Source organism: Neohortaea acidophila (genome assembly GCF_010093505.1).
Source record: "Neohortaea acidophila strain CBS 113389 unplaced genomic scaffold BDY17scaffold_8, whole genome shotgun sequence".
Classification (NCBI taxonomy): domain Eukaryota; kingdom Fungi; phylum Ascomycota; class Dothideomycetes; order Mycosphaerellales; family Teratosphaeriaceae; genus Neohortaea; species Neohortaea acidophila.
In genome coordinates this window covers 111029-136094 of record NW_022985517.1, presented here as the reverse complement: position 1 = coordinate 136094, position 25066 = coordinate 111029, and the positions used below count along the sequence as shown (strand labels likewise).

At 57.1% G+C, this 25066-nt stretch overlaps 12 protein-coding genes across 12 annotated transcripts; 5 read left to right on the top strand and 7 right to left on the bottom strand.

Moving 5' to 3' along the window:
* Nucleotides 1-89: 89 nt before the first annotated feature.
* Nucleotides 90-1769, top strand: BDY17DRAFT_347466 (uncharacterized protein; the record flags this gene model as incomplete). The annotated part of the gene is made up of 2 exons (XM_033738127.1): nt 90-1074; nt 1131-1769. Exons 1-2 carry the CDS (start codon nt 169-171, stop codon nt 1767-1769), a joined length of 1545 nt encoding a protein of 514 aa, XP_033587596.1. The 5' UTR covers nt 90-168.
* Nucleotides 1770-2946: 1177 nt separating this feature from the next.
* BDY17DRAFT_254176 (Rof/RNase P-like protein) lies at nt 2947-3648 on the bottom strand (the record flags this gene model as incomplete). Its single annotated transcript, XM_033731408.1, has 1 exon — nt 2947-3648. One exon carries the CDS (start codon nt 3646-3648, stop codon nt 2947-2949), a length of 702 nt encoding a protein of 233 aa, XP_033587595.1.
* Nucleotides 3649-3873: 225 nt separating this feature from the next.
* Nucleotides 3874-7362, top strand: BDY17DRAFT_254009 (muts domain V-domain-containing protein; the record flags this gene model as incomplete). The annotated part of the gene is made up of 2 exons (XM_033731390.1): nt 3874-6882; nt 6940-7362. 2 exons carry the CDS (start codon nt 3874-3876, stop codon nt 7360-7362), a joined length of 3432 nt encoding a protein of 1143 aa, XP_033587594.1.
* A 369-nt stretch (nt 7363-7731) lies between these two features.
* Nucleotides 7732-8874, top strand: BDY17DRAFT_325747 (uncharacterized protein; the record flags this gene model as incomplete). The annotated part of the gene is made up of 1 exon (XM_033737402.1): nt 7732-8874. One exon carries the CDS (start codon nt 7732-7734, stop codon nt 8872-8874), a length of 1143 nt encoding a protein of 380 aa, XP_033587593.1.
* Nucleotides 8875-8962: 88 nt separating this feature from the next.
* BDY17DRAFT_300583 (adaptin N terminal region-domain-containing protein) lies at nt 8963-12383 on the bottom strand. The gene has a single exon (XM_033734080.1). The coding sequence runs from the start codon at nt 12085-12087 to the stop codon at nt 9007-9009; it is 3081 nt and encodes a 1026-aa protein (XP_033587592.1). The 5' UTR covers nt 12088-12383; the 3' UTR covers nt 8963-9006.
* A 106-nt stretch (nt 12384-12489) lies between these two features.
* On the top strand, nt 12490-13444 carry BDY17DRAFT_300582 (uncharacterized protein). Its single transcript, XM_033734079.1, has 3 exons — nt 12490-12724; nt 12785-12980; nt 13036-13444. The coding sequence occupies exons 1-3, from the start codon at nt 12539-12541 to the stop codon at nt 13047-13049; spliced, it is 396 nt and encodes a 131-aa protein (XP_033587591.1). The 5' UTR covers nt 12490-12538; the 3' UTR covers nt 13050-13444.
* On the bottom strand, nt 13405-15453 carry BDY17DRAFT_325744 (uncharacterized protein; the record flags this gene model as incomplete). The annotated part of the gene is made up of 1 exon (XM_033737401.1): nt 13405-15453. The coding sequence occupies one exon, from the start codon at nt 15451-15453 to the stop codon at nt 13405-13407; it is 2049 nt and encodes a 682-aa protein (XP_033587590.1).
* Nucleotides 15454-16318: 865 nt separating this feature from the next.
* Nucleotides 16319-17722, bottom strand: BDY17DRAFT_254112 (pyridoxal-dependent decarboxylase; the record flags this gene model as incomplete). Its single annotated transcript, XM_033731400.1, has 2 exons — nt 16319-16540; nt 16601-17722. The coding sequence occupies 2 exons, from the start codon at nt 17720-17722 to the stop codon at nt 16319-16321; spliced, it is 1344 nt and encodes a 447-aa protein (XP_033587589.1).
* A 667-nt stretch (nt 17723-18389) lies between these two features.
* Nucleotides 18390-20661, bottom strand: BDY17DRAFT_300577 (uncharacterized protein). Its single transcript, XM_033734078.1, has 2 exons — nt 18950-20661; nt 18390-18890 (listed from the first exon to the last, which is right to left on the bottom strand). Exons 1-2 carry the CDS (start codon nt 20353-20355, stop codon nt 18878-18880), a joined length of 1419 nt encoding a protein of 472 aa, XP_033587588.1. The 5' UTR covers nt 20356-20661; the 3' UTR covers nt 18390-18877.
* A 7-nt stretch (nt 20662-20668) lies between these two features.
* Nucleotides 20669-21297, top strand: BDY17DRAFT_300574 (cytochrome c oxidase-like protein-assembly factor COX23; the record flags this gene model as incomplete). Its single annotated transcript, XM_033734077.1, has 4 exons — nt 20669-20897; nt 20967-21074; nt 21129-21156; nt 21236-21297. Exons 1-4 carry the CDS (start codon nt 20821-20823, stop codon nt 21293-21295), a joined length of 273 nt encoding a protein of 90 aa, XP_033587587.1. The 5' UTR covers nt 20669-20820.
* BDY17DRAFT_300568 (putative DEAD/DEAH box helicase) lies at nt 21298-23835 on the bottom strand. Its single transcript, XM_033734076.1, has 4 exons — nt 23645-23835; nt 23366-23581; nt 23207-23310; nt 21298-22817 (listed from the first exon to the last, which is right to left on the bottom strand). Exons 1-4 carry the CDS (start codon nt 23699-23701, stop codon nt 21479-21481), a joined length of 1716 nt encoding a protein of 571 aa, XP_033587586.1. The 5' UTR covers nt 23702-23835; the 3' UTR covers nt 21298-21478.
* BDY17DRAFT_300566 (uncharacterized protein) lies at nt 23836-24852 on the bottom strand. Its single transcript, XM_033734075.1, has 2 exons — nt 24030-24852; nt 23836-23967 (listed from the first exon to the last, which is right to left on the bottom strand). The coding sequence occupies exon 1, from the start codon at nt 24812-24814 to the stop codon at nt 24326-24328; it is 489 nt and encodes a 162-aa protein (XP_033587585.1). The 5' UTR covers nt 24815-24852; the 3' UTR covers nt 23836-23967; nt 24030-24325.
* Between the last annotated feature and the right edge of the window lie 214 nt (nt 24853-25066).

Sequence of the window (25066 nt, the reverse complement as noted above, 5' to 3'; positions counted from 1 at the left end):
TCTGTGTCGACACGGCAGCCGGGCCGAAGCGAAAGCTAGTTTCCCCAGCTTTCAGCCACTTTCCCAGCCTCCCGCATAGCAACGCCGGTCAAAACAAGCCGCGGCCGCCGTCCCGACTCCATCCCACTCCTTCCACGATCCCAAATTCGCCGAAGCACCAATGTAGCCATGGCGTACGACTCCCGCTACAACACACAACGGTCGTCGGCGCAGGGAAGACCTGGTGCACGCCGCTACATCTTCCCTCCAACCCCGCCATCCCGCTCTTCCAACTCCCACGGCTTCTTCACTTACTGGCTTCCCATCCTCGTCACCGGCACCATCGCCGTAGGCGGCTTGGCGGCATGGATCTGGAGCGAGAGACAGGAGCACGACGACGATGACGGCTATCCACACGATAAACCTCCGCGACCCCGGCCGGGTTATGGCCAGGAATATACCACGCAAGGTAGTCAGCCTTATCCTGGACCGCCGCGACCGCCTGGTTCTCAACCATACGGACAAGGTCCTCCTCCACCGTCACAAGGTGGCCCACCTCGGCCGCCGCCACAAGGTCCTACATCTGGTGGAGAGGCGGCTAGTTATTACGATCAGTACCGCCATACCAGCACTGAAAGCCGCGATGTGACACAGCAAGGCGGAGAGGACGGCACATGGTATGGTAGTGTGAGAGGAATGATGAAGCGTGCTCCATCGCCGGGAGAGTTCTACAACAGCGCCAGCAAGCAGATGTCCGCCGGTGTGGCCGCGATGGGGGGAGCGTTGGGTTCGATCATGGAGGGCGGCGAAGGCGCCGATGGATCTCGTCCTGGTGATGCAGGTCGTCAGAAGCAGCAGCGGAATCGTGATCGAACCACGCGAGTGCGGACGGAGGAGAAGGAGGGGTTCAGCGATCATGAACGCTGGAGCGAAGAAGCGGATGAAAAGCAGCGGACTAGCGTTGTGGAGCAGGAAAGCGAGAAGCGCGCAATGGATGCGCGCGACAAGGGGAAGGGCCGAGCGAAGAAGGCGGTCGCCGTGGTCGTCAGCGCAGACACTGCGGCCGAGCACGACACCGAAGCCATCGGCTTTCGAGTGAGTTCCACCCTTCTGTCACTTCTAAACACCACGCTGACCGTCTCCCACCACAGTCCATCCTCTCCCACCTTCCCTCCCAACGCACCTCCACAACAACAGACCTCTTCGTCCTAATCTACGCCCCAGGCCTCAAATCCCTGCCTCCCCTATCCTACCAACCAACAACAGCCCAACCGCAATCCACCACCGCAACAACAACACCAGCCACAACCCCCGGCTCCGAACTGCAAACCATCTCCCCCCGCCCCACACCCGCCGACTCCCCCTCCCCACAATTCGACGCAGTCTACGCCCAAGCCCTCACCCTCGTCTCCTCCCCAACCCAAATCCTCCCCTTCACCACCAAAGACGGCTACGTGCATATTCTGCGCCACTTGGCGCCTGGGCTCGTGTACGTCAGCGACACGCTAGCGGGCGACGAGGGCGAGGATGTAGCGCAGCTCAAGGGGTGGGTCGGGCACACGGTTCTTGTGGCGGGCGATGAGGGATTTGGGGGCCTGGCGGATACGGAGACCGAGACGGAGACGGAGGCGGAGGAGGAGAGTAAGGGCGGTAATAATGTGAGGAAGAAGGAAAGGAAGCCAAGGTGGTATGAGAGTAGTAGTTTTGTCGGGCTGGGAAAGGATGTGGAGGTTGTGGATGCCATGCGCGTTGCGCAGGATTGGGAGAAGAGGGTGGGTGGGCGGGAGTAGGATATGGATATAGTATGTAGATGTGTGCGATGTAGTATTGTGTAGGAAGTTGCAATCACTGCTAATGGAATCTATCTCACACAATCCGCGCTTTATCTCCTCAAGTGACGTCTAAGAGGGAAGTCCAGAGCCAAATAAGTGCGCCGCACCAGGCCGCGTATTGACAGAGACATTCGATCCAGGCGCCGTGCACCACCGTCCATCAGCTGTACACTGTAAGTCCCCAAACTGGCCCTCATCGGGAACGAGATCAGCGGCTATGGGAACACGCAAGGCGATTTAGCACAGCACTCAAGGGGGAAAGGGAGGATAGACTTACTAGCCTGGAAAAGCCAACATCCATCCGCGCTCACTACCCGCGCTCCAGCATACGGCGGGCCGCCACACGTATTCGGCGGATCGAGGATGAAGTCGAAGTAGCCCTTTCGCCCCCAAAGCATGTAGCGTGAGAACAAAGAACCGAACTCCACAGACGATGTGATGATAATCACATACCATACACCCGTCGTACGTCACCTCTCCGCTCTCACCCGGACACAGCGTCTGAACCTCTAGATGGATGCAGACCGACTCGTCGAGGAAGGAGGGACAGTAGTAATCGCCGGTGTAGTACGTGTTGCTCGTCCACTGCCAGAGTTTCATGTCTTGCGCTGCCTAGGTGCAGAAGTTGGTGAAGGCTGTTGTCGGCGACTTTTGTCAATTCTTGAATCTAGATGGTGGACGAAAGAGCTCACTATCTGAGAAGATGGATGCGCTGTATCGCGCCTGGCAATTTTCGCAGCAGGAGATTGTGGGGTTTGCTTGCAGGATTTGCCGGCGGTGATGGTTCGCGTTGGAGGATGGGGCTGCGGTGGTGAAGTGGGTGGTGAGTATTGCTAGAGCGGTGGCGATGGAGGAGAGCATGTTGGTGTAAGTTGTGGGAGTAGACTTTGCCGCGGGGAGAGGATTGTAGGAATTAAAAGCTTTTTCGGATGGAATGGTAGATGCTAGTCTCATGAGTGGGTATCTTGCTTGTCAGGAAAGGTATGGAGGTGAGGTTTTTGGTGAAGAGTAGGGTCCAAGACGCGGTCGATCGAAGGAGAGACCATTGAGGTTCGGTGCTTGGGAAGTCACGCCTCAAGCAGAAAGCTCATCGTTGCTCTTGCCACTTCTTGCTGAGCAAAGAAAGACAAATCATTCACAAGTCCGGATCGAAATGCCATCGAAACTTCTTGTTGGCTCGGTCCGGTGCTCTCGTCTCAAACTGATTCCCATGAATCTCAAACACCATCGGTCGCCGGCTCTCACTCTCCTGCGTCTCCTCCAGCAGCACCTCAAACCGAAAGACCGTATACTCCTTCGGCACAGTCTTCAACGCATCCCCCTTGGTGATAAGCTCAAACGTAAACTTCGTATCCTTGACCACAATCCCTTTCAAACCCACCCGACTCGGACATCGACTGCGTACAATTTCCAGTAACGCACCATGATAATCAGCAGACACCAGCACCGGCCCTGCACTCTGCGCATCGACATGGGACTTCTTCCCTTCACTCAGACCGAGAATTTCGCGCATGTAAGCGCACCACATGGCGTGCACGGGCTCATAGATGCTGTACTTGCGCTGCTGCGGTGGGATGTCGTAGAGGCTTAGTTTGCGCTTTTGCGCGGCGGACAGGGGCCGCGGTTTGTTGGTTTTGCGCTGCGCTTTTGCTTTCTGGTGGCGTTCGTATTGGCGTTTCGCGCGGGCGTTGAGAGTTGGATCGGGTGAGGTGGGACGTAGAAGGAGGGGGCGCTGCTTGACTTTTTCTCGTAGGAGGGTTTCTGCTGTGTCGGGAGAGTGGGCGCGAGCGAGCAGGGAGGCGGCGATGTGTGAGGCGGATTTTGGCTGAGTAGCCATGTTCGTGCGATGCGTCACATTGTGTTGTGCAGGATGTCAGAAGGAAGAGATGATGTGGGTTGGCGGGAGATATATGCAAAAGCTACCTGAGGCAGCAATCCATCTTTTCCCGTTTGGGTCGAGTCGCGTTGACGTCGCGTCACCTCGCGGCAACTTCATGCAAGCTCTTAGCCACCTCCACCGCAACATCACTCCGCCATCCCCAGGTGATGGAAACCGCCCAGCATGGTCTCCCAGCCAGCTTCGCAGAAGAAGCAACAATCCATCTCCTCCTTCTTCTCTGCCAAACCATCTCCAACACCAAAGGCAGTCGCTCATCCAACTCTTCATGAACGCAATGCCTCGCTCGGAGATGGAGACCTCTTCCTCAGCGAACATGGCAGTCCAGACGGAGATCGGGTAGCTTCTACCACTCCGAAGCGAGCATTAGACGACGTAGACGACGTGCAAGCTCCCGAAGCAAAGCGAGTGAAAGCTTCCAAGCCATCCGATGATCCCGATGCATCCCTAATTACAAATGGAGAGGCGAGTGCCGGAGTGGTGGGCAACAGACCTTCACTAGCTCAGGTCTCGGCAAATAATGCAGGCGGCGGCAAGAAGGCAAAAATCACGGATAGAACTTCGCGATACCTGTTCTCCAGCTCACCCCTTCGAACTCCGCACGACGAGAACGAGAATGTCGACGATGATGCGGCTTCTCTCAAAGCTAAGGCTCGACTGCATGAGAAGTTTGTCAAAAAACTGGGAGCGGCAGATAGTCTCGCAAGTATCCGACGGCGTAGTCATGGCATTACGGAAGAGGGGCAAGAGGAGGACGGAGATGTGGCGGACGAGGATGAAGATCAAGAAGCAGAGCCAGCTCCTGCAGCTACAAAAGGCAAGAAAGGCGCGGCGAAGAGGGCCAAAGGAAAGCTCACGCCGTTGGAGGAACAAGTGATTGCAATCAAGAAAAAGCATCCAGACACTTTGCTGGTGGTGGAGGTCGGGTACAAGTTCCGCTTTTTCGGCGAGGATGCAAGGCACGCGGCGCGCGAACTGAACATTGTCTGTATCTCGGGCAAGTTTAGGTTCGACGAGCACCCGTCGGAAGCTCATCTCGACCGCTTCGCTTCCGCCAGCATCCCGACTCATCGCCTGCACGTACATGTCAAGCGACTCGTTTCGGCCGGTCACAAAGTGGGAGTCGTCAGACAGCTCGAGACGGCAGCCTTGAAGGCTGCGGGTGACAACCGAAACAAAACCTTCGAGCGTGGCCTCACCAACCTCTACACCAAAGGCACCTATATCGACGACCAGGAGGGGCTTGATGGACCGGTGCTTTCTCCCGACGGAGGCGCTCCCGCGACCGGACACTTGCTGTGCATTACCGAAACTCCCCCGCGTGGTTGGGGCTCGGATGAAAATGTGCAGATTGGCTTCGTCGCTGTGCAGCCCGCTACCGGCGATATCATCTACGACGACTTCGAAGACGGCTGGATGCGAAGTGAGCTTGAAACCCGTCTGCTGCACATTGCGCCCTGCGAATTCCTCATCGTGGGAGACGTTTCAAAGGCGACGGAGAAGCTCATCCGTCATCTTTCGTCGAGCAAGACGAACGTGTTTGGAGACAAAGCCCGGGTGGAGCGCGTAGACAAGCCGAAGACGATGGCTGCACAAGCCTACACCCACATCACCAGCTTCTACGCAGACAAGATGCGGCCTGACGAACCTCAGTCCTCACAGGTTGAGTCTTCCCAGGAGACGGGCACACTGCTTGACAAAGTCCACAAGCTCTCGGAGAACGCCACCATCTGTCTTTCCGCAATGATTACCCATTTGACCGACTACGGCCTGCAGCACGTGTTTGACCTGACGAAGTACTTCCAGTCGTTCAGTGCACGATCACACATGCTGCTGAATGGCAATACTCTCACCAGTCTGGAGATCTATCGCAACCAAACCGACTACACGGAACGCGGCAGTCTCTTCTGGACTCTCGACCGAACACAGACACGGTTCGGGCAGAGGCTGCTTCGCAAATGGGTTGGCCGGCCGCTCCTCGATCGAGAGCGGCTGGACGAACGCATATCGGCGGTCGAGGAGTTGAAGGAGAAATTACAAAGCATGGGCGTCGATCGGATCAAGCACCTGCTACGCAAGACCAAAGCCGATCTGGAAAAGTCTCTCATCCGTATCTACTACCGTCGGTGCACGCGCCCGGAGCTGCTGGGCGTGTTGCAGACGTTGCAGATGATTGCCCAGGAGTTTGCGCACGTTGAGAGCCTTGCGGATGCCGGGTTCACCTCTGAGATGATAAGCAGTGCCATTCTGTCATTGCCCAAAATCTCAGATGAAGTGGTGCAGCTTCTGGACCGGATCAATGCACAAGCAGCCAAGACGGATGACAAGTATAGCTTTTTCCGCGACGAGCACGAGACGGACGACATTACGAATCATAAAGTCGGCATCGCTGCTGTGGAGCATGACTTGAACGAGTACAAGAAAGAAGCGGCGGAGAAGCTGAAGAGGAAGACAGTGGAGTATGTCACTGTAGCCGGGATTGAGTACCTCATCGAGCTGGACAACACGCAACTTAAGAATGTCCCGGCGTCGTGGGTGAAGATATCCGGCACGAAGAAGGTGTCGCGCTACCACACGCCCGAAGTGGTGAAGTTGATTCGCGAGCGCGACCAGCACAAAGAAGCCCTGGCGAACGCCTGCGATGTCGCCTTCATGAGCTTGCTGACGGAGATTGGCTCGAAATACCAAGCTTTTCGCGACTGTGTGCAGTCCCTGGCCCTTCTCGACTGTCTGCTGTCCCTCGCCGAGGTGGCGTCGCAGCCTGGGTATTGCAAGCCCGAGCTGAGCGACGAGATTGGCATCAGCATCAAAGGCGGTCGCCATCCCATGGTCGAACAACTCCTGCTGGACGCTTTCGTGCCGAACGACGTCGAGCTTTCCGGGAGCGGTGTTCGTGCTCTGCTCTGCACCGGGCCGAACATGAATGGCAAGTCGACGTACGTGCGGTCGGTGGCCTTGATAACAATCATGGCGCAAATTGGATCGTACGTGCCGGCCGATTCTGCTCGTTTGGGGTTGCTTGATGCTGTGTTCACGCGCATGGGCGCATTTGACAACATGATGAAGGGGGAGAGCACGTTCATGGTGGAATTGTCGGAGACGAGCGATATCATCAAGCAAGCGTCGCCGCGCAGTCTGATTCTGTTAGACGAGTTGGGGCGAGGCACGAGCACGGTTAGTACATGCTGTCGTTAGGAGACAAGGGAACATGCTAATAGTGTGTCTTTCTAGCACGATGGTGTCGCCATCGCAGAAGCGGTGCTGGACCACATCATCACCAATCTCCACAGCCAAACCATGTTCATCACGCACTACCAAAGCCTGGCTCGCATGGCCGACCGATTCCCCAACGTGCTCAAGAACGTGCACATGCGCTTTTCGGAGCAAGACGACGCCGAAAGAGGGGAGCAGAACATCACCTTCCTGTACGAAGTGGGCGAGGGCGTGGCGCATCGCAGTTACGGGTTGAATGTGGCGAGGCTGGCGGGCTTGCCGAAGACGTTGCTGGAGGAGGCGCGGCGCCGCAGCAAAGGGATGGAGGAGGAGGAAGGGCGGAAGCGTCTGACGTACCTGGCCGGCGTGGCCGAGACGCTGATGCAGGATGGTGAGGCGGAGTGTCTGCAGCACTTTGTCGCCGGTCTAGAACAGATGTGAGGCTTGGCGCTGGCCTTGGTCGTGGTTTGCAGTGGAGCACTTCAGGTGATCGAGTACGAGGAGAGCGCTTGGCATTGCCTTCGTATCGGTCTCCTCCCGCATGTGGCATGCTTGATGCATAATGAGAGAAAGGAAATGCGGTGCCCGGGAGGTGCAATACGAAGGCTATCATTTGGAACGGAAGTTGCTTGCCGCAACTGAGTTAGTGTGGCCGCTAACCTCGTCGGCCCTCACGCACTGTTCCGCCTCCGAACACGCTCATCCGCCAACCGCGTGGCGCCGGTCGAGCAATGTCCTACATATCGAGATGAAGCAGTAAAGAAATTCTTCCCTCGCCCTGCTCCAAACCACACCGCAAAGGCAGGCAAAATGGCAGAGGCCGCCGCCGCCGCCTCTCCCCGCCCGACCTTCAATCCCGTCGAAACAACCTTCAATCCCCACGACATCACCACTCCCCCCGACAAAGACGACGTGCAGTCCCCCTCGCTCTCCAGCAGCAATGCCCTGGCGCGCTTCGAATTCGAACCCGGCAAGAGCCGCGACGGCACCAAAGTGCTCATGGTAGAATGGGAAGACGACGAGCACACCCGCGCCATCCGCGGGGACTGGGAGGTGCGATGGGAGGGCAAGAAAGCAGTGTTACCCGCGCGAGAAGAGAGGCCGGAAGGCAGTCAACAAGACGACCACACTGGCCCCGTCAACAGACTCTACTTCCTCCTTGGCCCGGGCGTGAATATCCCTACTACCGTGCGGCTGCGCAAGGGCTCCGTGGCGTGGAAGACGAACCCTTTGCCCGCCATTTTCAACCCTGAGCTAGGCGCCACGGCTCGCCAGGCGGGGCGCAAGGGCGTGCTGCATACGATTTGGGCGAAGAAGAGACTCCAAGGGCTGCAGGGGGAGATTGAGAGGGAAGCTGCGGAAAACCCGGAGGGCATTGGGTTGGAGATGGCGCGGGCGGAGAAGGAGTGGATTGAGGGGAATTTTGGCGTGGTGATGAAATCCGCGACCGCGGCCTCGCCTGCCTCGCCTGCTTCTTCGTCTTCGCACAACGCCGGTGTTTCGGCTGGGGGATCGGCGAATGGAAGCCCGGTCAGTCCTGGGGGACGCTTGACGGACAAGCTGCGAGGACTCAGATTGCAGACGAGTGCGAACGGAGCAGGCGGCAGCGGTCACAATCCCTTGAGTCCGGAGACGGGCGATGTGGCTGTGGGGTCGTTTGGAAGCTTCGCGGCGCTGAAGGGGATGCCTCCTGCTGCGTCTTCACTGGCCGCGAAACCCGCTCAGCCTCCGGGGCAGCAACAGCAGAGCCAACGACACGGCGGCGGTCCGCAGTCTCTAGACGCTGTGGCGAATGGTTCGACGGCGGCGCCCACTCCTCCTCCTTCCGCTGTTGACGCGAAACACGACGATTTGTTCGCGTTGCCTATGAGTCCCAAAGGCGCCGGCACCACCGCTGGAGCCAGCCCTTTTTCCTTCCACGCCCAGGACACACGGCGATACGTGCAGAGCTAGGCTGTGGAGCGCGCATAGGTACGAAGCGTTGCACCCGGGCATTTTCGCTGGCCTCTGGGGACACATTGAAGCAACACACATGGAGACGACCTCATGATATACGCCATCTAATGGGTGCGAAAGAAGACATAGCTAGTCTGCAGCGGTATTCTCATCGAACACTACTTGTCGTTTCTTCTTCCGCTTTCCTTTGGCGACGAGTGCATCCTCTTCCGGCTGCTGCTCCTGCCCATCATCTTCGACGGCCATCTTCTTTTTCTTTTTCTTCTTTTTCACCACGCCCACTTCCTCCCCTCCGTCGCCTCCATTCGCAGCCTCTTCCGCATCGCCCTCCACCCGTGCCTTCTTCTTCTTCTTTTTCCGCACCACCATCGTCCCTCCCTCCGGCGCCTCCCCGAACTGAATCCCCTCCTGCGCCCGCTGCATCTCCAACCGCAACCTCTCCACCTCCTTCATCGCCTTCGCCATCTCCTCTTCTTCTAATCTCCGTCGCTCAAACTCCAGGGCACTAGATCTCGTCGCCGCTGCCGCGTCGTCTAAAGACAAGCTCGCCAGGCCGCTGCTGTCGACTTCGAGGAGTGAGCGTTTGCCTCGTGCTGCGCTCGCCGCGCTCGTCAACTGAAAAGCGGAGGGAGCGTCGTTGTCCCCGCCGAGCGTCTCGTCCGCGGCAACTTCGAAGCGCCGTTGAGCCTTGCGGACCGGTTTCCGATCACTGGTCGGAGGAGCGGGGACGTTGTGTCCATTGCTAGCATCCATGTTGAGCTCCATGACGGGGATGGAATCCACGTCCAGCGCGTCCCCGTTATTTGAACGGAGGATGTTGTGCAGCGGAGTACTGCTGTTCGATGCGCGGTCGGGATCGATGTAGTACGGGTCGTCCTTGTTGCGCTCTCGCCTCATCAGCTTCTTTCGTTCGAGACTCTCCGGGTTCGAGTCTGCTTCTGCGTCTTGATAGGAGGATGAGCGACTGCTCCCGGTGCCTGCTGGATCCAACAGCTCGGCAGCTGGTCGGTGAGGATCGAATGCCACGGCGCTTGGCTTTTCATGGTAGAATTTGTAGACTTCGTTGTCCGTCTCCACATACTCCGAGTCCAAGTCGGCTTGTTGGAGGATCATATTGAGGTTCGCGTTGATCGGCGCGTCGAGATCCAGGCCTTCGGGCGGCTGCACTTTGAGTAAGGCCGAGGGAGCAACGGGGTTCAGCTCCACGCCGGAAAAGAGCGACGGGATAGCTTGGGAGAGCAAGCGTGGTGTCGCGTTGTCCTCATCATCAAGCGGCTGACTTGACACGGCCTCGGAGGTCAGGCGCATCAAGTCGAGGAACTCCACCGCTCTTTCTTGGACCTCCAGATTAGGGTGAATAGCCAGGGGTTCGAGAAAATGGACAATGCGCGCAATCACTAGTGTACAATGTGACGCGTGCGACTGGTTCCACAGACCTTGTTGATTGCCAGTAAGTTGGGAAAAGAGTTTCGGAATGGCCTGGAGGTAGCTCAGGAGCACCGCAGCGGGCAGTTGAGCGTTCGAAGGGTGAATGAGGGATGTGAGCACCGCTTCCGGACTCGGCAGCAGGCCTGCAAATTCACCAGCGACGAAGGCAGACGATCCCAAGACCCCATGCCCTCCACCAGCAGAAGCGGGGAAAAGATGCTCGCGGCTCTCGAGGACGAGCAACGACTGCGCTGCCGACGCTGCTTCGGGTCGCACTGCCTTGACACGAACAGCTACGTTGACAAGTTCGTCGCCGATGGCGTCTGCCGCGCTCGGGCGGCTTTTTGCTGCGCCGCCAGAGACATCGGCAGCGCTCACAGCGGGACATTGCTTAACGAGCTCCACCAGCACCGTGACATACCATTCGAAATCGGTCATGTTCGCATAAGTGTCTTTTGAACACATGCTCAGGATGCGCTCGATGACGCCCGTGCGGTAATCATCGGGCAAGGGAGGCGGTTGGGTAGACTTTGCTTCTCGTGGGTGAATGGTGGTCAGGGCCTCGTCATCGTCGTCGGCGCGAGGGACGATGCCGTCGTGCGTGCCGCGATCATTGCTGGGTTCGTCAGCTGCAGTCGCGCGTCCGGAGGTCCGCAGCTGTCTGAGTAATCGTTCAACTACCGTCTGCAGGGAGTTGGCGTCGACCATTCCCACCACCAAATCCAGAGCTCGGATTCGGATGGAGATGTCAGGATCATCAATGCACTCCAAGATGACATCCCGATGCTCCGAAACGAGATCAGCGTGGGAGGTTGTGATTCGAGCAAAGGCCAGTAGAGCCACATATCGCAAGTTGGGATCGCCTTCAACTACAAGCATAGCACGGAGTTTGCTGACACAGAGTCTCGCAATCTCGTCGCCTTCGGTGGTGCCCTCGACGGCGTCCAGCATGCCTCCTTGAATCATGCCATTAACACATTCGTAGAGCAGACTCATCGCCGGGGTGGTCTTGATGATGTTTGTGAGAGGAGGGAGCAGCTTCTTGGCCAAGCGTGGTTCGAGAGGCAGCAGGGTGGAGAAGAGTTTGATAATTTTGATCGCCATCCAGTTGTTGGTGTTTGATGTGAGCAGCTCAAATAGTCGGGGTGCTAGCGGAAGGAAGTCTTGTGGCCTTCTCCAGCCTAGCTCGCAGATAACATTGACAATAGCTGCCGTCACGCTTGGATCTTCGTTTTCGTCCTGGAGTCGTTCTTTGATCTTAGGCCACGCAGGCCGAAGGGTCTCGGGGTATACTAGAGCCAGGCGATAGAGCGTGACAATGGTCTTCTTGCGGATGGCGGGGTTGGAGTGAGACAAGCGGATGACGAGGTCCCCGAGCAGCGAGTTAGCCATGGAGGCATTGATGACATGCGGGATGGTTATGAGTGGAAGAGCCATGATGATCTTGTCGGGCGAGTTGAGATCCTTCTTCAACAGATTCCCCGCCAGCATCAAGACCTCGGTATCGGAGCGGAAACTCTGCACCGCCGCCAGATATCCCACGCGCTTTTGCAGGTACTTGGGAGAGGACATGACCTCGAGCACGTTGAACGATGCCCAGGACATGTCGTGCCCAAACATCTCGAGGTAGACCAGCTTCAGCAAGGCCGTGGCCTTCTGATCCATGTCGGCCCCGCGGATCTCTTTCCGGCATTCTTTCAGACTGTCCTGGATGTACTCGCGCTCGTTGCCTTTGTGCGCGCGCAGCCCGCGAATGAGCTGGTATATGTCTTTTTCGAACATCGTGCTGGAGGGATGTTCCCGCTATTCAATAACTGAGGGAAAGGGAAGTCGAGGCGACTCTTCCGCCAATGACACTCTTGAGACGTGACAAGGGTTCGCATCGTAGGACACGGCGATGTTCAGCTGCAAAGATCCATCGTATTGGACTCGTGTGCTCTCGGTCGATGTCGGTCTGTGTGTATGGAGGTGATGATAAGAGGCGGATCCACGGGCCAGCAGCCTTTAGTACCGCAGCAGAGCCAAGATGTCGACGAACTTGCAAGAAGTAGAAGAAGGAGCCGAGTGATGTCGTGAACGATGTCGCTGTGCAAGCCGAAGACGGGAATCGCGTGGTGGGGTACATTTTGATACAACGACTTTTGGCCATCGCTCGGTGCAGCCAAATATTTCCACAATCAACGACGAAGATCTGCAAAAACATGCAGAGCAACACAGACGACAGACCGTCAAGATGAAACTCCTCACCCTCAACTTCCTGACATGCGCGCGCAAGACGTGCAAAGCGACTGCCGCATCCTTCCCGCTACACTGCCGTGAAGTCGAGCTGGAGCAGGTGGAAATGGACCCGAATCCGCTATTCATCAAGAATATGTTGCCGCGATTGGACTGGAAGGCGATGAAAGGGTTGACACAGGAGGTACGAGAGCCGCTCGCATCCTTTCCGCTTGGAATAGTCACTAATTGCTCCATCGCTCAGCTGGGCCTACCGCAATTACCAAACGAAGCGCCATCCGAAGAAGAATTGCAAGGCGCAGACGGCGAGCCTACGCAGGTGCTGAACGACCTGCACACGCTGCTCATGGAGACTAGCGTCGTGAGTGGGAAATTGGTCTGCGGGAATTGCGAATACGAGTACCCTGTCAAAGACGGGATTGCCTCTTTTCTCTTGCCCAGTGAGTCCTCCGTCTGACCTACTTCACATGTCCCAGTCGTTGACGGGCGGAATAGGCCACATGGTATGATGTCTCAGCATGAAAGAAGCTGGACAATCTGGAGGATGATGTGCACGTGCAATAATCGTCCTGTTGCTCAAGGTATCACGTTGGCAAAGGGACTGGAGGCCGAGCGTATGCCAGCCTCGTCCCCACAGTGAGCTCTCGCCCACCAACCCTGCGCAGCGAGGTACCAAAGGGCGGCCTTAATCACAGAAACGACTTCCGAGTGTAAGCCAGCATGGCCATTCAGGAGAGAAGCAGTGCAACGGAAGAAGACAGCAAGCATGACGGGTCGTGTAGCAAGCAAGCGTACATCACGCCGCCACTTGCACAACAATCACTATATTCCATCTAGACCACTTATCTACTCAGGAATGTACAATCACCCCCACTTGAAAACCACATTCTTCCCCTTCCTCCCCTTCCCCTTGCCCACATCCGCATCCCCCGCCGCAGCAGGCACCGAACTCGCACCACCATTAGCGCCGCCGCCACCCCCAGCACTCCCAGCCCAAGCATTCACCCCACTCCCAACACTCTGCCTAATCACGCCAGCCCCCGTATATCCAGGGGTAAACACCGTGCTCGTAGGTTTCGCCGCAGCAGGTAGGGCAGGGAAGGCGTCAGTGCGGCCCAAATTGGCAGAAGACTGCGATCTGCTCGGGGCGGGAGAGACTTTTGCCGAAATGGGGCGGGACGAGGATGCGGGGCGGAGGGCGAGCCAGGAGGGTGTAGGAGCTGGCGTCGCGGTGCCTTTGTTGTTGGAGGCTGGCAGGACGGGAAAGGGGTTGTTTGCCGAGGCCGCTGTTGCGCCCCACGATCGCTGCTGGCCCATGGTCGATCTTGCGCTCGGTGCAGTGGCGCTTTTTAGCCGGAGGACTCTCGAGCCTGACATGCCTGAGCCCAGGGCACCGGCAGCGGATGTGGGGCCTGATGGGCCGGGGAGGGAAGGGTAGTCTTCGTTGATGGCTTTCCAATCGTTCCACGCTTTGAGGAGCGCGTCGCGTTTGGTGGTGATTTCGAAGATGTCGGCTAGTTCTTTGATGAGCTTGCCGAGTTCGGCGGAGGAGGTGTCGAAGAGGGAGAAGAAGGCGTCGATGAGATCTGAGGCGCTGATGGTGCCGTTGCGGTAGGAGGAGATGCGGCTGCGGAACTCGGCTAGCCTGGCTTCGTCATTGCTGAGCAGATGTGCTGCCCGCTCAGTCACGGCATTATGTCGCAGTTGGCGAGCCTGCTCGGCTGGAGTCAGCGCTGGGGCAGGTCGGGGGGTTGAGGATCCGTTGGTATTGGGTTGCTCGTTCAGAGCTGGGAAGGCTGGCTGCGCATTGCGGATCTGTGGGCTCTGCGCGGCATTCGCCGGTCGCTGCGCACTCTGCACATGTGGTTCGGAAGCTGTAAGCTGGCCGCCGAAGGTTCGAGGCGTGGTGGACTGAGCACTCTGGATTTCTCGTTGGCGCTGGTGGACAAGCTCCGCTCGACTCATGTGCGCGCCTGAAGTGGCCGGGATGGCATCAGAGTTGGGGTCCCGACCTCGACCACCCCGCCTGCCACCTCTCCTGATTTCTTGATACTGTGGACGGTAATCAAAGCTCGACAGATCGACTCTTCGCGCATCTCGTCTGGCGTCCTTCGAAAGTCCGTTCGGATGGTTTTCCAGCTGATGCGCCTTCAGATCCATCTCCGAGTCAAAGACGACAAACTTCTTCTCCAAACACTCATTGTCGAGGCATGGAAAGTGGTCCTTCCCGAAATGTTGCTCGAGCGCATTGTAGTCGAGATAGTACTGGGGATTCCGCCCGCCAGTCCGGCGATCGCACAAGTGGCAGCGTTCGTGACTATCCCGACAATGGACGTACAGCTCGTCTTCGCCGTAGAAGCGCTTCCGGCAGAATCCACACTCCGGGTGGCCCTGGAAGCCACTCTGGTCTACTGCACCCGGGTTGTCGTCGCCATACTTCTCATGCTTGCGAAGCTCCTGCTGCGTGAACAGCTCATGCTCATGTGTAAAGACCTTTTTGTTCCGCGCGCACAGATCGCACATCTGCTTCTGGTGCGCACTTCGCACATGTCGATGCAAATCCGGCCACCCCAAACACGCGACATCACAACTCGGATCGGGACAGTTGTAGCGTAGCAGCACCACCGTGTCTTCGAAAATGGCCTGCTGTTCGTACGCAATCCCCATATTCTCATCGGTGCGGTAGAACTCGCCCACATTGAATTCGACAAACTTCCTCTCCTTCTCGTCGGTGAAGATGACCAGGGGGGCTTCGGTACGGCAGATGGCACAAGCCTTGGTTTTGTAGAGGGCGCGCATGCGCAGCGAGCAGATCGTGCAGTAGCGGTGATTACACGGCGTCAGACTGGCATGGTCGATGGGATTGCTGCACACGATGCAGCCGTCGTCGACGTTGCTCTCCACGCGCGTCATCGTCTCGCCCTCGGCGGTCGAGTTGGCGGCGTCTTCGATCGGGCTGCTTAAAGACACCGCGCCGCCGGGTTGCGGCCGTGATCCTAGCGGGATATGATTCGGATTGAGAACACGATGTGATTCACCGTCTCTTCCTCGTCCCGCATCGCGTCCACCGCTTCCTCGTGCGCCTCTACCTCCTCGACCTCGACCACGGCCCCGCCCTCGTTCATTCGACACGTTCGCTCCATCCTCCCCTCTTTGTCCTGGAGGCCCAGTACTCGCATGTTGTGAATGTACCCCTCCTCTGCTGCCCCTACCTCTACCTCGCTCCGGCGCTCTTGGGGCAGTCTCCACGTTCGTCGCCGCATGAGATGCGGTGGGGTTGTCCGCGGCGGCCATACTGCAGCGAGTGAATCTTCACGCCTTTCCTTGATTTGCCAATCTCTTATGCCGGCGATGATCTCACAACACGATCAGGTTCGCTTCCAGTCCAACAGAGAATGCGAGTGTAGTGGGGGTGACTGTCGCGCCAAAAGCGCGAAATTTGGTGTGGTTGAAGGGTTCGAGTTGCTTCAAACACGACTTGGACGTCACCGCACGTGGGGATTCAGTTCAGGATGACTAATTTGGAGGCTCCAGACTCATGTCCAGTCGCACCAGACATTCAACGTGATCTTCGAGTCGTTTCCATCCCTTGAAATCATGATGCATACCGTACTTCTTCTAGCTAGACAAACGAAACGTGCATCCCCATTACTCACCCATCGAATCTCAAAATCAACAGCAAAACTTTCGGGATCTCCTTCGAGACCAAGCACACCTCATGCAACACCCATCTCCACTCTATGCTTCCCCTTCTGCACTCCCTCGTCCACCCAACAACTCACATCCCCACCACTTCCATCGTGCCAGGCTCGCTGCTGACATAAATCGTATCATGCTGATCCGTAAACCCATTGAACCGCGTAGCCGAGCACTTGGTGTACGCGCCCATGTCCTCAAAGTACAGCCAATCACCGATGTCAAGCGTCTCAGCAGACGTCCACTTGGGCGCAATGCAGTCGATTCCATCGCACGTCGGGCCCCAAATCGAGTACTCGATTGCCTTGCCGTGCGCGTTGTTGTCCGGGCCTTCTTCCGCGGAAGAGTAGCCCGAGTCGGAGACCAGATCGGTGCAGTACTTGTAGCCGTCGGGCTTGCGTTTGGTGGACAACACTTGTGGCACGGGGTGCTGGTGGTCGAACATGATACTCGAGAAGTTGCCGTACACGCCGTCGTTGAGGTAGAGCATGTAGCTTTTGCTGCCCGCTTCGGGATCCTCTACGGTGCGTCGAGCAATAACGTTGCAGGCAATGGTGAAGGCAGAGCTTGTGTAGTAGCGTCCGGGTTCGGCGATGATGCGGATGTGAGGGGGAAAGTAATCGTCCAGCGCCCTTCCAAGCACCGCCGCCATGTCCTCGAAAGTCTCGGAGCAGAAGCCGCCGCCGACATCGAGTGTATGCAGGTTGAAGCCAAGCTCGGCCGCTTGGTCAAAGACGGCTCGTGCATCGCGCACAGCTCTCAAGAATGCCTCCGGATCGGACGCGCCAGAGCCAACGTGAAATGCAACACCAGCAACGTTCAGACCCAGCGTCTTCGCCAGCGTAAGGAGCTGCTTAGTGTTTTCCATACGCGCGCCAAACTTTTGACTCAGTCGGCACATGCTCGCCGAATCGTCTGTGAAGATTCGGAGGTACAATTCGGCGTGTGGGAAGATCTGCTTGATCTTGTACAGCTCGTCGCTGTTGTCGAACGTCATCTGAGTGACATTCTGCTTCGCAGTGTAGCGCAAGTAGCTCGTCGTCTTGCAAGGCTGGGCGTAGATGATGCGGCTGGGGTGGACACCCAAGCTGAGCACCTGCTCGATCTCGGCCTTGCTGGCGCAGTCGAAGCCAGTTCCCAAGGCAGCCAGAAGGCGAATCACCATAGGGTCCGGGTTGCACTTGACAGCGAAGTGCGGAGTGACACGCTTGAGGTGCTTCGTCCATCGCACGTGCTGACGGTACACCTCCCCAAGGTCGGCCACAAAGAATGCATCCTCTGCTCCAGCCTCGCAATCATGAGGATCAACACCCTGAACGCGCTTGTTCAACGCAGCCCCAATCAGCTCTCTCGCCGGGGCAGACCCGACTTTGGCAAGACTCTCCCCATCGCCATGGGTATCAAGAGCCTCGGATAAAGGATGATTCGTCTTCAAAGACAAATAATCAAACTCTTCATTATAATCATGTCCAACGCTCTTTGCCATACCCCAAACAAGAGGGTATCTAAATGATAATCTTCTGGAAACGGCACAAGCCGATGTTAAGGAGGCTTGAAAGGGTGGAACACCAAGCCCACGAGACCTTGGTGGCGAGACGGCGCAGAGTCTTCCCCTGGGAAGGGAAGAACCCCCAATTGGCCCTTATGCGGCAGCTGGAGCGGTGGCGAGGCGGGGGGTGTTGATTGATGCAACTCAAACAACACGCGCTCGAGGTCGGAGGTGGCGGTCAGGCGGGTGGGGTGGCGGTGGGTTGCGGGGGAGGGTGTCGCGATCGGCGGGAGTGAGAATGTGGTTGGTGTGCGTGCGGGGATTTTGGAGAAGATGCCTCTGGATCACGACCCAAAGGCTGGTCTTCGAGTGAAGGGTTTGTAGGTTGGAGGATGGAGGGCTGTAAGAGCGGTCAGAAAAAGTTCGAGGGAGTTGTGCTCAACGGCGGCGAATGGTTGGGACCGTCCAAAAGACACGGAATTGACTGACCGCAACGAGAGATGGCCCAGAGGTGGCGAAGAAGGTGTTCAAAGTCGTAGGTTCCGTATGGAATGAAGAAAGAGAAAAGAAACGGGGATGAGAGATTTTTGTGTCAACTTCTCGACGTCCAAACCTTGTGCTGGTGGATCGGAAGATTGGCCTGGCTTGGCGCGTTGCGGCATTTGCCTATTCGACGTCACATCACTCCAAGCAGTTATCCTTTCAACATCATTGTGCGCCGAGGTGCAGATACGTGCAGTGAAGAGCGTCAGACATCTTTCAATCAAAGTCGTTAGACAGTCGTTTCAAGCTACGGCCCTTCTTCACTACTCATTCGGCGATGCGTCCCCCTTCCATCCCGCCCAGTCCTTCCTTCAATAGTGTACGGGCCCACGCGCGTTGGACGACTCATACGACTCGCACGACTCGTCAGAAGAGATGCTGAGCGCCCTTTTACGGCGAGAATCAACCTCCGCACGCACCGTCGCGCTGCTCCCACTTGAGCCAGACGAGTTCCCTCCCACGCCATTTCCGTACGTCCCAGCGTGGCGTTGCGCAAAGTTATTCGTCCTCGCTTGCTGATTCCGCTGATTATAATTGACGCTCGCCAAAGTGTTGTCAAGATTGAATGGGTGCGCTGGAGCTGCGGCGCGTACAGCAATTGGTGGGGCTTCATCCGCTGTATCTATAAGGAACGTCAGCGATCTTGTTCAATATTCCGAGACAGGAAGTAGCGAACCCCACCCGTCATCCTCAGAATCCGACGGCTCGCTGCCATCGTCTTCCGAATCCGGCCATCCATTGTGCAATGCGACAGACTGCTCGGAGTCGTAGCTGCTTTGCACACTGTCCAAATCTCCAGCCCCGCCGGTCAAGGGCGAGAAGCCGCCGCCATTCTCAAGATCGTGATTGTAGCCGCCTTCACCGCCGGAGGAGGACTCTGATTCTGACTCTTCGTCGCTATAGATCGTGCGAGCAGGTGCAGAGCGAGCTGTTGTATCACGCTTTCGACGTTGGCGTCCGCTCGATACTGGTGCTTCGTCCTCGGAGTCGTCTTCCTCCTCATCATCAGAGATCACCACAGGCGCCGCCTGGCGTCGGACGAGTCGGCGAGCACTGACGACCTGCGGTACTGGGGTTTCGTCGTTGTCCTCAGCGTCGTCATCATCACTTCCATCGGCATCGACATCGTCGTCATCGTTCACAACAAAGCCATCCATGTCGTCCTCTTCCTCATCCTCCTCCTCCGAATCGTCCGATATCCCGGAACTCAGCGATGCCATTATGCGCACCGGCTGCTCATGGGGCCGGGGCCTCCGCACCACAACCTCATGGATGACATCAGAGTCTGACGAATGCTGCCCTTCGAAATCATCCTGCCCAAAGTAGTCATCCTGTCCATCCGGCCCAAACGCCGAATGCTCCAGATCATCCATGTTACGATAGTAAGCATCCACCTCTTCGTCGTAGTCGTCCTCGGAGAAGTCAGAGGGATCCACACCATCCATGTAGTGCCCGCACTGGTCGCAGAAGCCATCCTCCAACTCCCAATGACACTCCGGACATCTCTCCACGCCATCGCCGGGATCGTAGATGGGCGTGAGCCGTGCTCCCCGTCCGGTGAAACATCCCTTGAACAAGCCACCCAGCACAGGGTCAGTGTTTGCCCGGTCATCCGCCACAATCTTCGCCTCCTCCCTCGCCAGCGTGTGGTGTTCCTCCGACGTCTCGCCGTCCGGCAGCAGCTCGTTGCGACTAAGGAAGATGAGCACGAGCTCGCGCACAATGTACGATGGTGTGGGCTGTTGCGTGATGTTTGCGCGGCAGTCTGGACACGTCTTCTTCTTGTTGCTCACGAGCCACGTGCTCAGGCAGGAGTAGCAGTAGGTGTGTCCGCATGACAGGGCGAAAGGCTCGTAGAGCATTCGCGCGCAGATTTTGCAGGTGACGAGTGAGCGCATGGCGTCGATGTCGGAGTGGAGGGTTTGCAGAGCGAGTTCGTGTGGAGCGAGGGCAGCGCCGCCCTGGTTGGAAGGCATGATGGTGGTCGCTGTGGAGGTGGAGGGCTTGGGGGTGGTGGAGAGTAGTACAGGCACGCTCTCGGTGCGCGAGATCTTGACTCTCTTGCGCGAACCCTGCTGGCTCGCCATCGCCCGCTTCCCTTCACCAGATACCAGACAGTGTGGTGAAGGTGCAGGTGAATTCGGACAATCGATGTACCTTACTTGGCCCGATTTAGCGCGGGGCTGTCGGTCGTGTGCGCGGAGAAGACAGGGAGGAATGTGGATAGTGTGCCGCCGATGATGTACGGATGGAGGGTCGTAAAGAAGGAAGGCAGAAGATCCGGTTCGCGCTCCACCACGACAGCACTGCAAGGCGAAGGACGAGGTTGTGCTGTTCGCTCGTGGCGGTTATGAAATCAATTTCCCCGGGCACGCGTGACAACCTGGACGTGCAGAAGCTTAAGTAAAGTGTTTTGTGCCAGAAGTAATGGTATCAAGTGGCCACGACTTCTGTCAATTTGCTCGTCGACGACATGCTGTGCTGTGTTTGCCCACACACTCGTTAACCCGCATCAGCCTCATTGCAAGATCAACTAATTGCCAAAGCCGCTCATGTCGACCCCGGCCGGGGAAGAAGACAAAGCCGAGAAAGCAACCGCATGGCAACAAGGCGCAGCTCGATTCACAAGGTACACCACTCTCTATCAACATCTCATCCGTATATCCTTTCGTGCAAGCAAGCGCTAACATCACCCCAGCAAGCGCAATAGCGAATACTTTGATCCCTGTCAAGAAGCAGCCGACCGCAGTCTGAAATGCCTACGGCGCAACGGTGGCGATCGGGCCATGTGTCAGGATTACTTTGAGTGCGTTCTTGCTACAACCTGCTCCTACTCTTCCCAAACTAACAGTCGTTCCAGTGCGTACAAAGAGTGCAAAGAGTCATGGGTGAGTGGAGGAGCTCTCGTCCTTACGCGAGACGAGACGCTTTGCGCAATGATTGCTCATGCTAACACCCCACTCCCAGATGAAGGAGAGGCAGGAATGGAAACGAGAGCAGAAGCGCAAGAACGGGACCTGGTTTTGACAATTTTCCATTCTTCATCCAGTCTGAGCACGCCGTAAGAAGGCCGCTCACTGAAATCTACACTGCTTCCCAGGCCCCATTTTCCGATTCCACAATTCCCATCGAGCCATGCGCCTCCCTCGCTATACTATACACCAGCGCTGTGCCTGGCCCCGTCGTAAGTTTCACGCACAGCAGCTTTCGCTACGGGTGACCGCCGTTCACAGCTTGCGGAGCCTGCTGAGCGTAGGCATTGTCCACTGCATGCCCGTTCTCGACAGTCCCCGACATGGTCACATCCACTCCCGCATTGCCTTTGAGAGTGGCTGCCACGCTCGTAGGACCGTTGATCTCACGATCAAGCTGCACCAACTCCTTCATGACCCCCTTGCCTCCGCGCTCCTTCAGGAACTTGAAGTACACAGCCGACAAATCTCTAACCAACGGCGGCGGCAGATGCGATTTGTGGCGCAGATCATCGTACACCGACTTGACACGCTTGTGGTGGACCGAGCCATCCTCTCCGTGTGCTGGCTGCTGAATCTCGAAATCGAGCCACTCCGTCCAGAAGACAGTAGAGTCGAGGTACTGTGGTTGGTTGTTCACGTAGATCTGGCGTGCCTCTTCCGCGTCCCCCCTTCCCTTCCACACCAGCTGAGCCCATGCGCTGACCAAAGCACCACGAGTGTAGACGCTGCTGTTCTCGTCCTGGATGTACGTCTTCAGCACTTCAGTCGCGGCTTCCAGCCCGTGTTGCCTCCTGTGCACGTTGGCCAGTGAAACGATCGTCTCCACGTGATTCGGCAGGTTCATGAGTATCGCTTCATGGATTGCTACGGCAATGTCGGGTCGGTCTTCGGATTCCTCAAACTGGGCGTAGGCGAGGCGGATGGTGGGTTGCGATATTGGGACGTAGAGGAAGCTCGGGCGTTGGTAGATGTTACGCACCTCCTCCTGCTTCGGACCCTGCGCCAACATCCATCGCGCATAGCGAAGCCAAAATTCCTCGTAGTTCGCGGCAGTCACCAAGCAGCGCTCGTAGAGAAATTTGGTGCGAATGTAGTCGCCCTCGGCCTCTTCAAAGTCCAGGTATCTCCTCCAGTTGGCCAGCTGTGGCTCATCGAGTTCGGTGACGTGGAAGTAGGGTCGCTTGATCTCCTGCTCGTATGTCCAGCGCTGGGTGGTCTGCTCTTGCGTGCGATGGAAGACTTCAGCATGGTAGCTATTGATGCGAGCTCGCAGTTCAGCCTCCAATTCATTGGGCTGCTTAGGAGCTCCGTCTGCACCAATTTCGTGCTGGTACTGAGCGATGAGCTCGGGGGGCGCAAGCTCTTCGATGGGGCGCTTGGCGGCCATTGTTCGGTATCGCTCACCGTAGCGGGCATATTGGTGCATGGGGATGTTGATGATGCGGCCGAGGATGGCAAAGATGCGCGCCTCGGTGTCATGCGTAGCCAAGCGTTCCTCGAATTCTAGATACTTGTCCCAGAAAGGATGGGCGTGAAAGTCCAACCCGACGCTCTCAGCACCGCGCTCAAACAGTCTGGCCGACAGGTTAGCATAGCTGTTGCGAGGGATAAGTGGGGTGGGATGGGGTGGGGGTGGAAGAAAGAAACTTGGGAAAGGAGGGGCGAACATTGTATGGCTGTAGGCCGCAAAGGCAAGGAAGAAAAGAAAACCAGGCTCGGAAACAGCGGGTGCATGGTAGGGACTCGAAGGAACGAGGCCGCCGATGAAAGGGGCAGCTCTGGTAGGTAGAAGTGAGACACGCGCAGTGAGCGTCCATTGGGTGGAGGACCTCACCAAGGATACCGCCGCAGGACCATTTCAGCGCACAATCGAGTGCCGACCATCCATGCCGCTACCACCCGCTACCACCAGTTAAGGGCAGGGAATGGGGAAGGGGAGGGAGGGGCATGCTCGCAAACTTACTCTCGGATGACATCGTAATCATGGCTGGTCTCGACCTTGAAGCCGCAGTAGTTGGTCCAGAGGTCGACGGAACTGGCGATGCTGGCGACTCCGCGTTCGTAGACCTGCACGTGCATGTTCAGCGGGAGGTGTCTTTCATGCGCACGCCGGGTATCTCACCATCTCTGCCGATTCAGTGCCTGCAATGGCAAATTCCATGTCTGCATATTTCTTCCAGTACCCGAAAAAGAGGGGAAAGTGAGCGAGGAAGCGGTCGTAGACATCGCGGGTGGAGGCGATGGCGCCGGGGCTGGAGTTTCGGTGCAGCCCTCCTTCTTGTGCTTCGGCGGCGGCGATGAGCTTCTCCCAGTGTTCGTACGATTCGGGTTCTTCGAGCTGGAAGGCGGACTGCGTTAGCCGGGGTCATGTGTGCTGAGATGCGCAAGGTGAGCTTCGTACCACCTGCGCGTTCAACTTGAGCAATTCAGCGTCTTCGCTGAAGCTGAAGTCGGCCATTGCGGCCAGCGGTTTGCGATGTTGGCGCCAGAGGCAAAAGTCGATTGGATGAACGCGTTAGACCGTCAGGAGCTTCAATCGCATGCTCGCGATCTGTCGCTTGCGTGAATGGAGTCAAGGATGTTGTTGGTGATGTTGCAAAGGTGAGCTTGAGTGAGTGCTTGGCGAGAAAGTTGAAGCGTTCGGCGATCGGCGGAAGTGTTAGTCAGCATTCGAGACGCTCGGGCCTGCAAATCGAGGAACGTCGGTGATGGGCATGGAAATGCCTACATATCGAGAGCATAAGCCAGGGTACGGGAGCAATGATTCGAGGCGGTATGTCAAGTACATGATACGAATGGGAACAGCCCCTTTGCTATGGGACTGTCTTCTGCCCAGAGTCGATTCGTGCTCTCATTCCACAAGCACCATCTTACTCATGATCCATTACAGAAGCTCCATGGTAGCAGGAAAGTCTTCGGTAGTCGTTGACGAGTCACCATCGGTAGTGGAGATGTCTCAAAAAAAGGTATGTGCGCCACAGCCCTGATCAGCAGTCGAGGGTGACATCTCCGTCCAAGGCCATGTTTGGCAGAGTGCAAGCGAGAGAAATCCCGTTTGAATTTGCAGTCTCCAGGTCCAACCTCAGGGTGGCTTCTGTGCAGCAGCCTGGCCTGCGTCGCTCGGCTCAAGAAAGGCGAGGAACCCACTTTCCCCCACCGCCTCCTTCGCAGCCTCCTCCAGCAAGATGCCCATCGCGATCAACGCAGTCTCGTCCAGACTCCTGAACTCCTCCCCGTCTTCGTCGGCAGTCGTAGCAGCGTAAAAGTCGGATGCATAGGTGTGGATCGTCTTGAGCAAATCGGAGTCGGGGAGTCTTTGATCTGGTGTCAAATGTCGATTCGCGAAGTAGATGTCGTCTTCTTCGTATCTGACGGGTGCGCCTTTCCGTCGAAATAGAACTTCCTCTGGAGGCACTGATGTAGTGCTGTGACTGGCCGTGTCCCGGTACTTCGACGGTTGTGGTGCCGTCAGAAAGCCTTCGTAGCCTGCGCGGCCGGCGACTGCATCGTATACAGTAACAGGCCTTCTTCTTTTCCGCTCTGGCACGGATGTGCGTTGCGATGATGTCATGTCTGCAGGTTCATGTTCGTTCCTGGTGGCTCGTATCGTCTCAAGAGATAATACCAAGCGGAGTTCAGAGGAGAACTTGATGCCTGAGGTCCTCGGAGACGATGACTTTTGGCAATCCCGAGCGAGCGCCACCTTCACTTCACCTTTGCCTCACACCTTACACCTTCATCCTCGTTGTCTGCTTGCAAGCATTCCTCGCCTTATTCGTGCGCAAGAGCTCACTGTATGTGTGAACAAACATGAAGTGGACTC

Coding starts and splice junctions, on each gene's coding strand:
- BDY17DRAFT_300583 (XM_033734080.1), bottom strand. CDS start 12,087: ATGTTCGAAAAAGACATATACCAGCTCATTCGCGGGCTGCGCGCGCAC.
- BDY17DRAFT_300582 (XM_033734079.1), top strand. CDS start 12,539: ATGAAACTCCTCACCCTCAACTTCCTGACATGCGCGCGCAAGACGTGC. Junction 12,725..12,784: donor TGAAAGGGTTGACACAGGAG/GTACGAGAGCCG, acceptor TCCATCGCTCAG/CTGGGCCTACCGCAATTACC.
- BDY17DRAFT_300577 (XM_033734078.1), bottom strand. CDS start 20,355: ATGGCGAGCCAGCAGGGTTCGCGCAAGAGAGTCAAGATCTCGCGCACC.
- BDY17DRAFT_300568 (XM_033734076.1), bottom strand. CDS start 23,701: ATGGCCGACTTCAGCTTCAGCGAAGACGCTGAATTGCTCAAGTTGAAC. Junction 23,582..23,644: donor TCAAGTTGAACGCGCAGGTG/GTACGAAGCTCA, acceptor TCCGCCTTCCAG/CTCGAAGAACCCGAATCGTA. Junction 22,818..23,206: donor GATTACGATGTCATCCGAGA/GTAAGTTTGCGA, acceptor CCTGTCGGCCAG/ACTGTTTGAGCGCGGTGCTG.
- BDY17DRAFT_300566 (XM_033734075.1), bottom strand. CDS start 24,814: ATGACATCATCGCAACGCACATCCGTGCCAGAGCGGAAAAGAAGAAGG.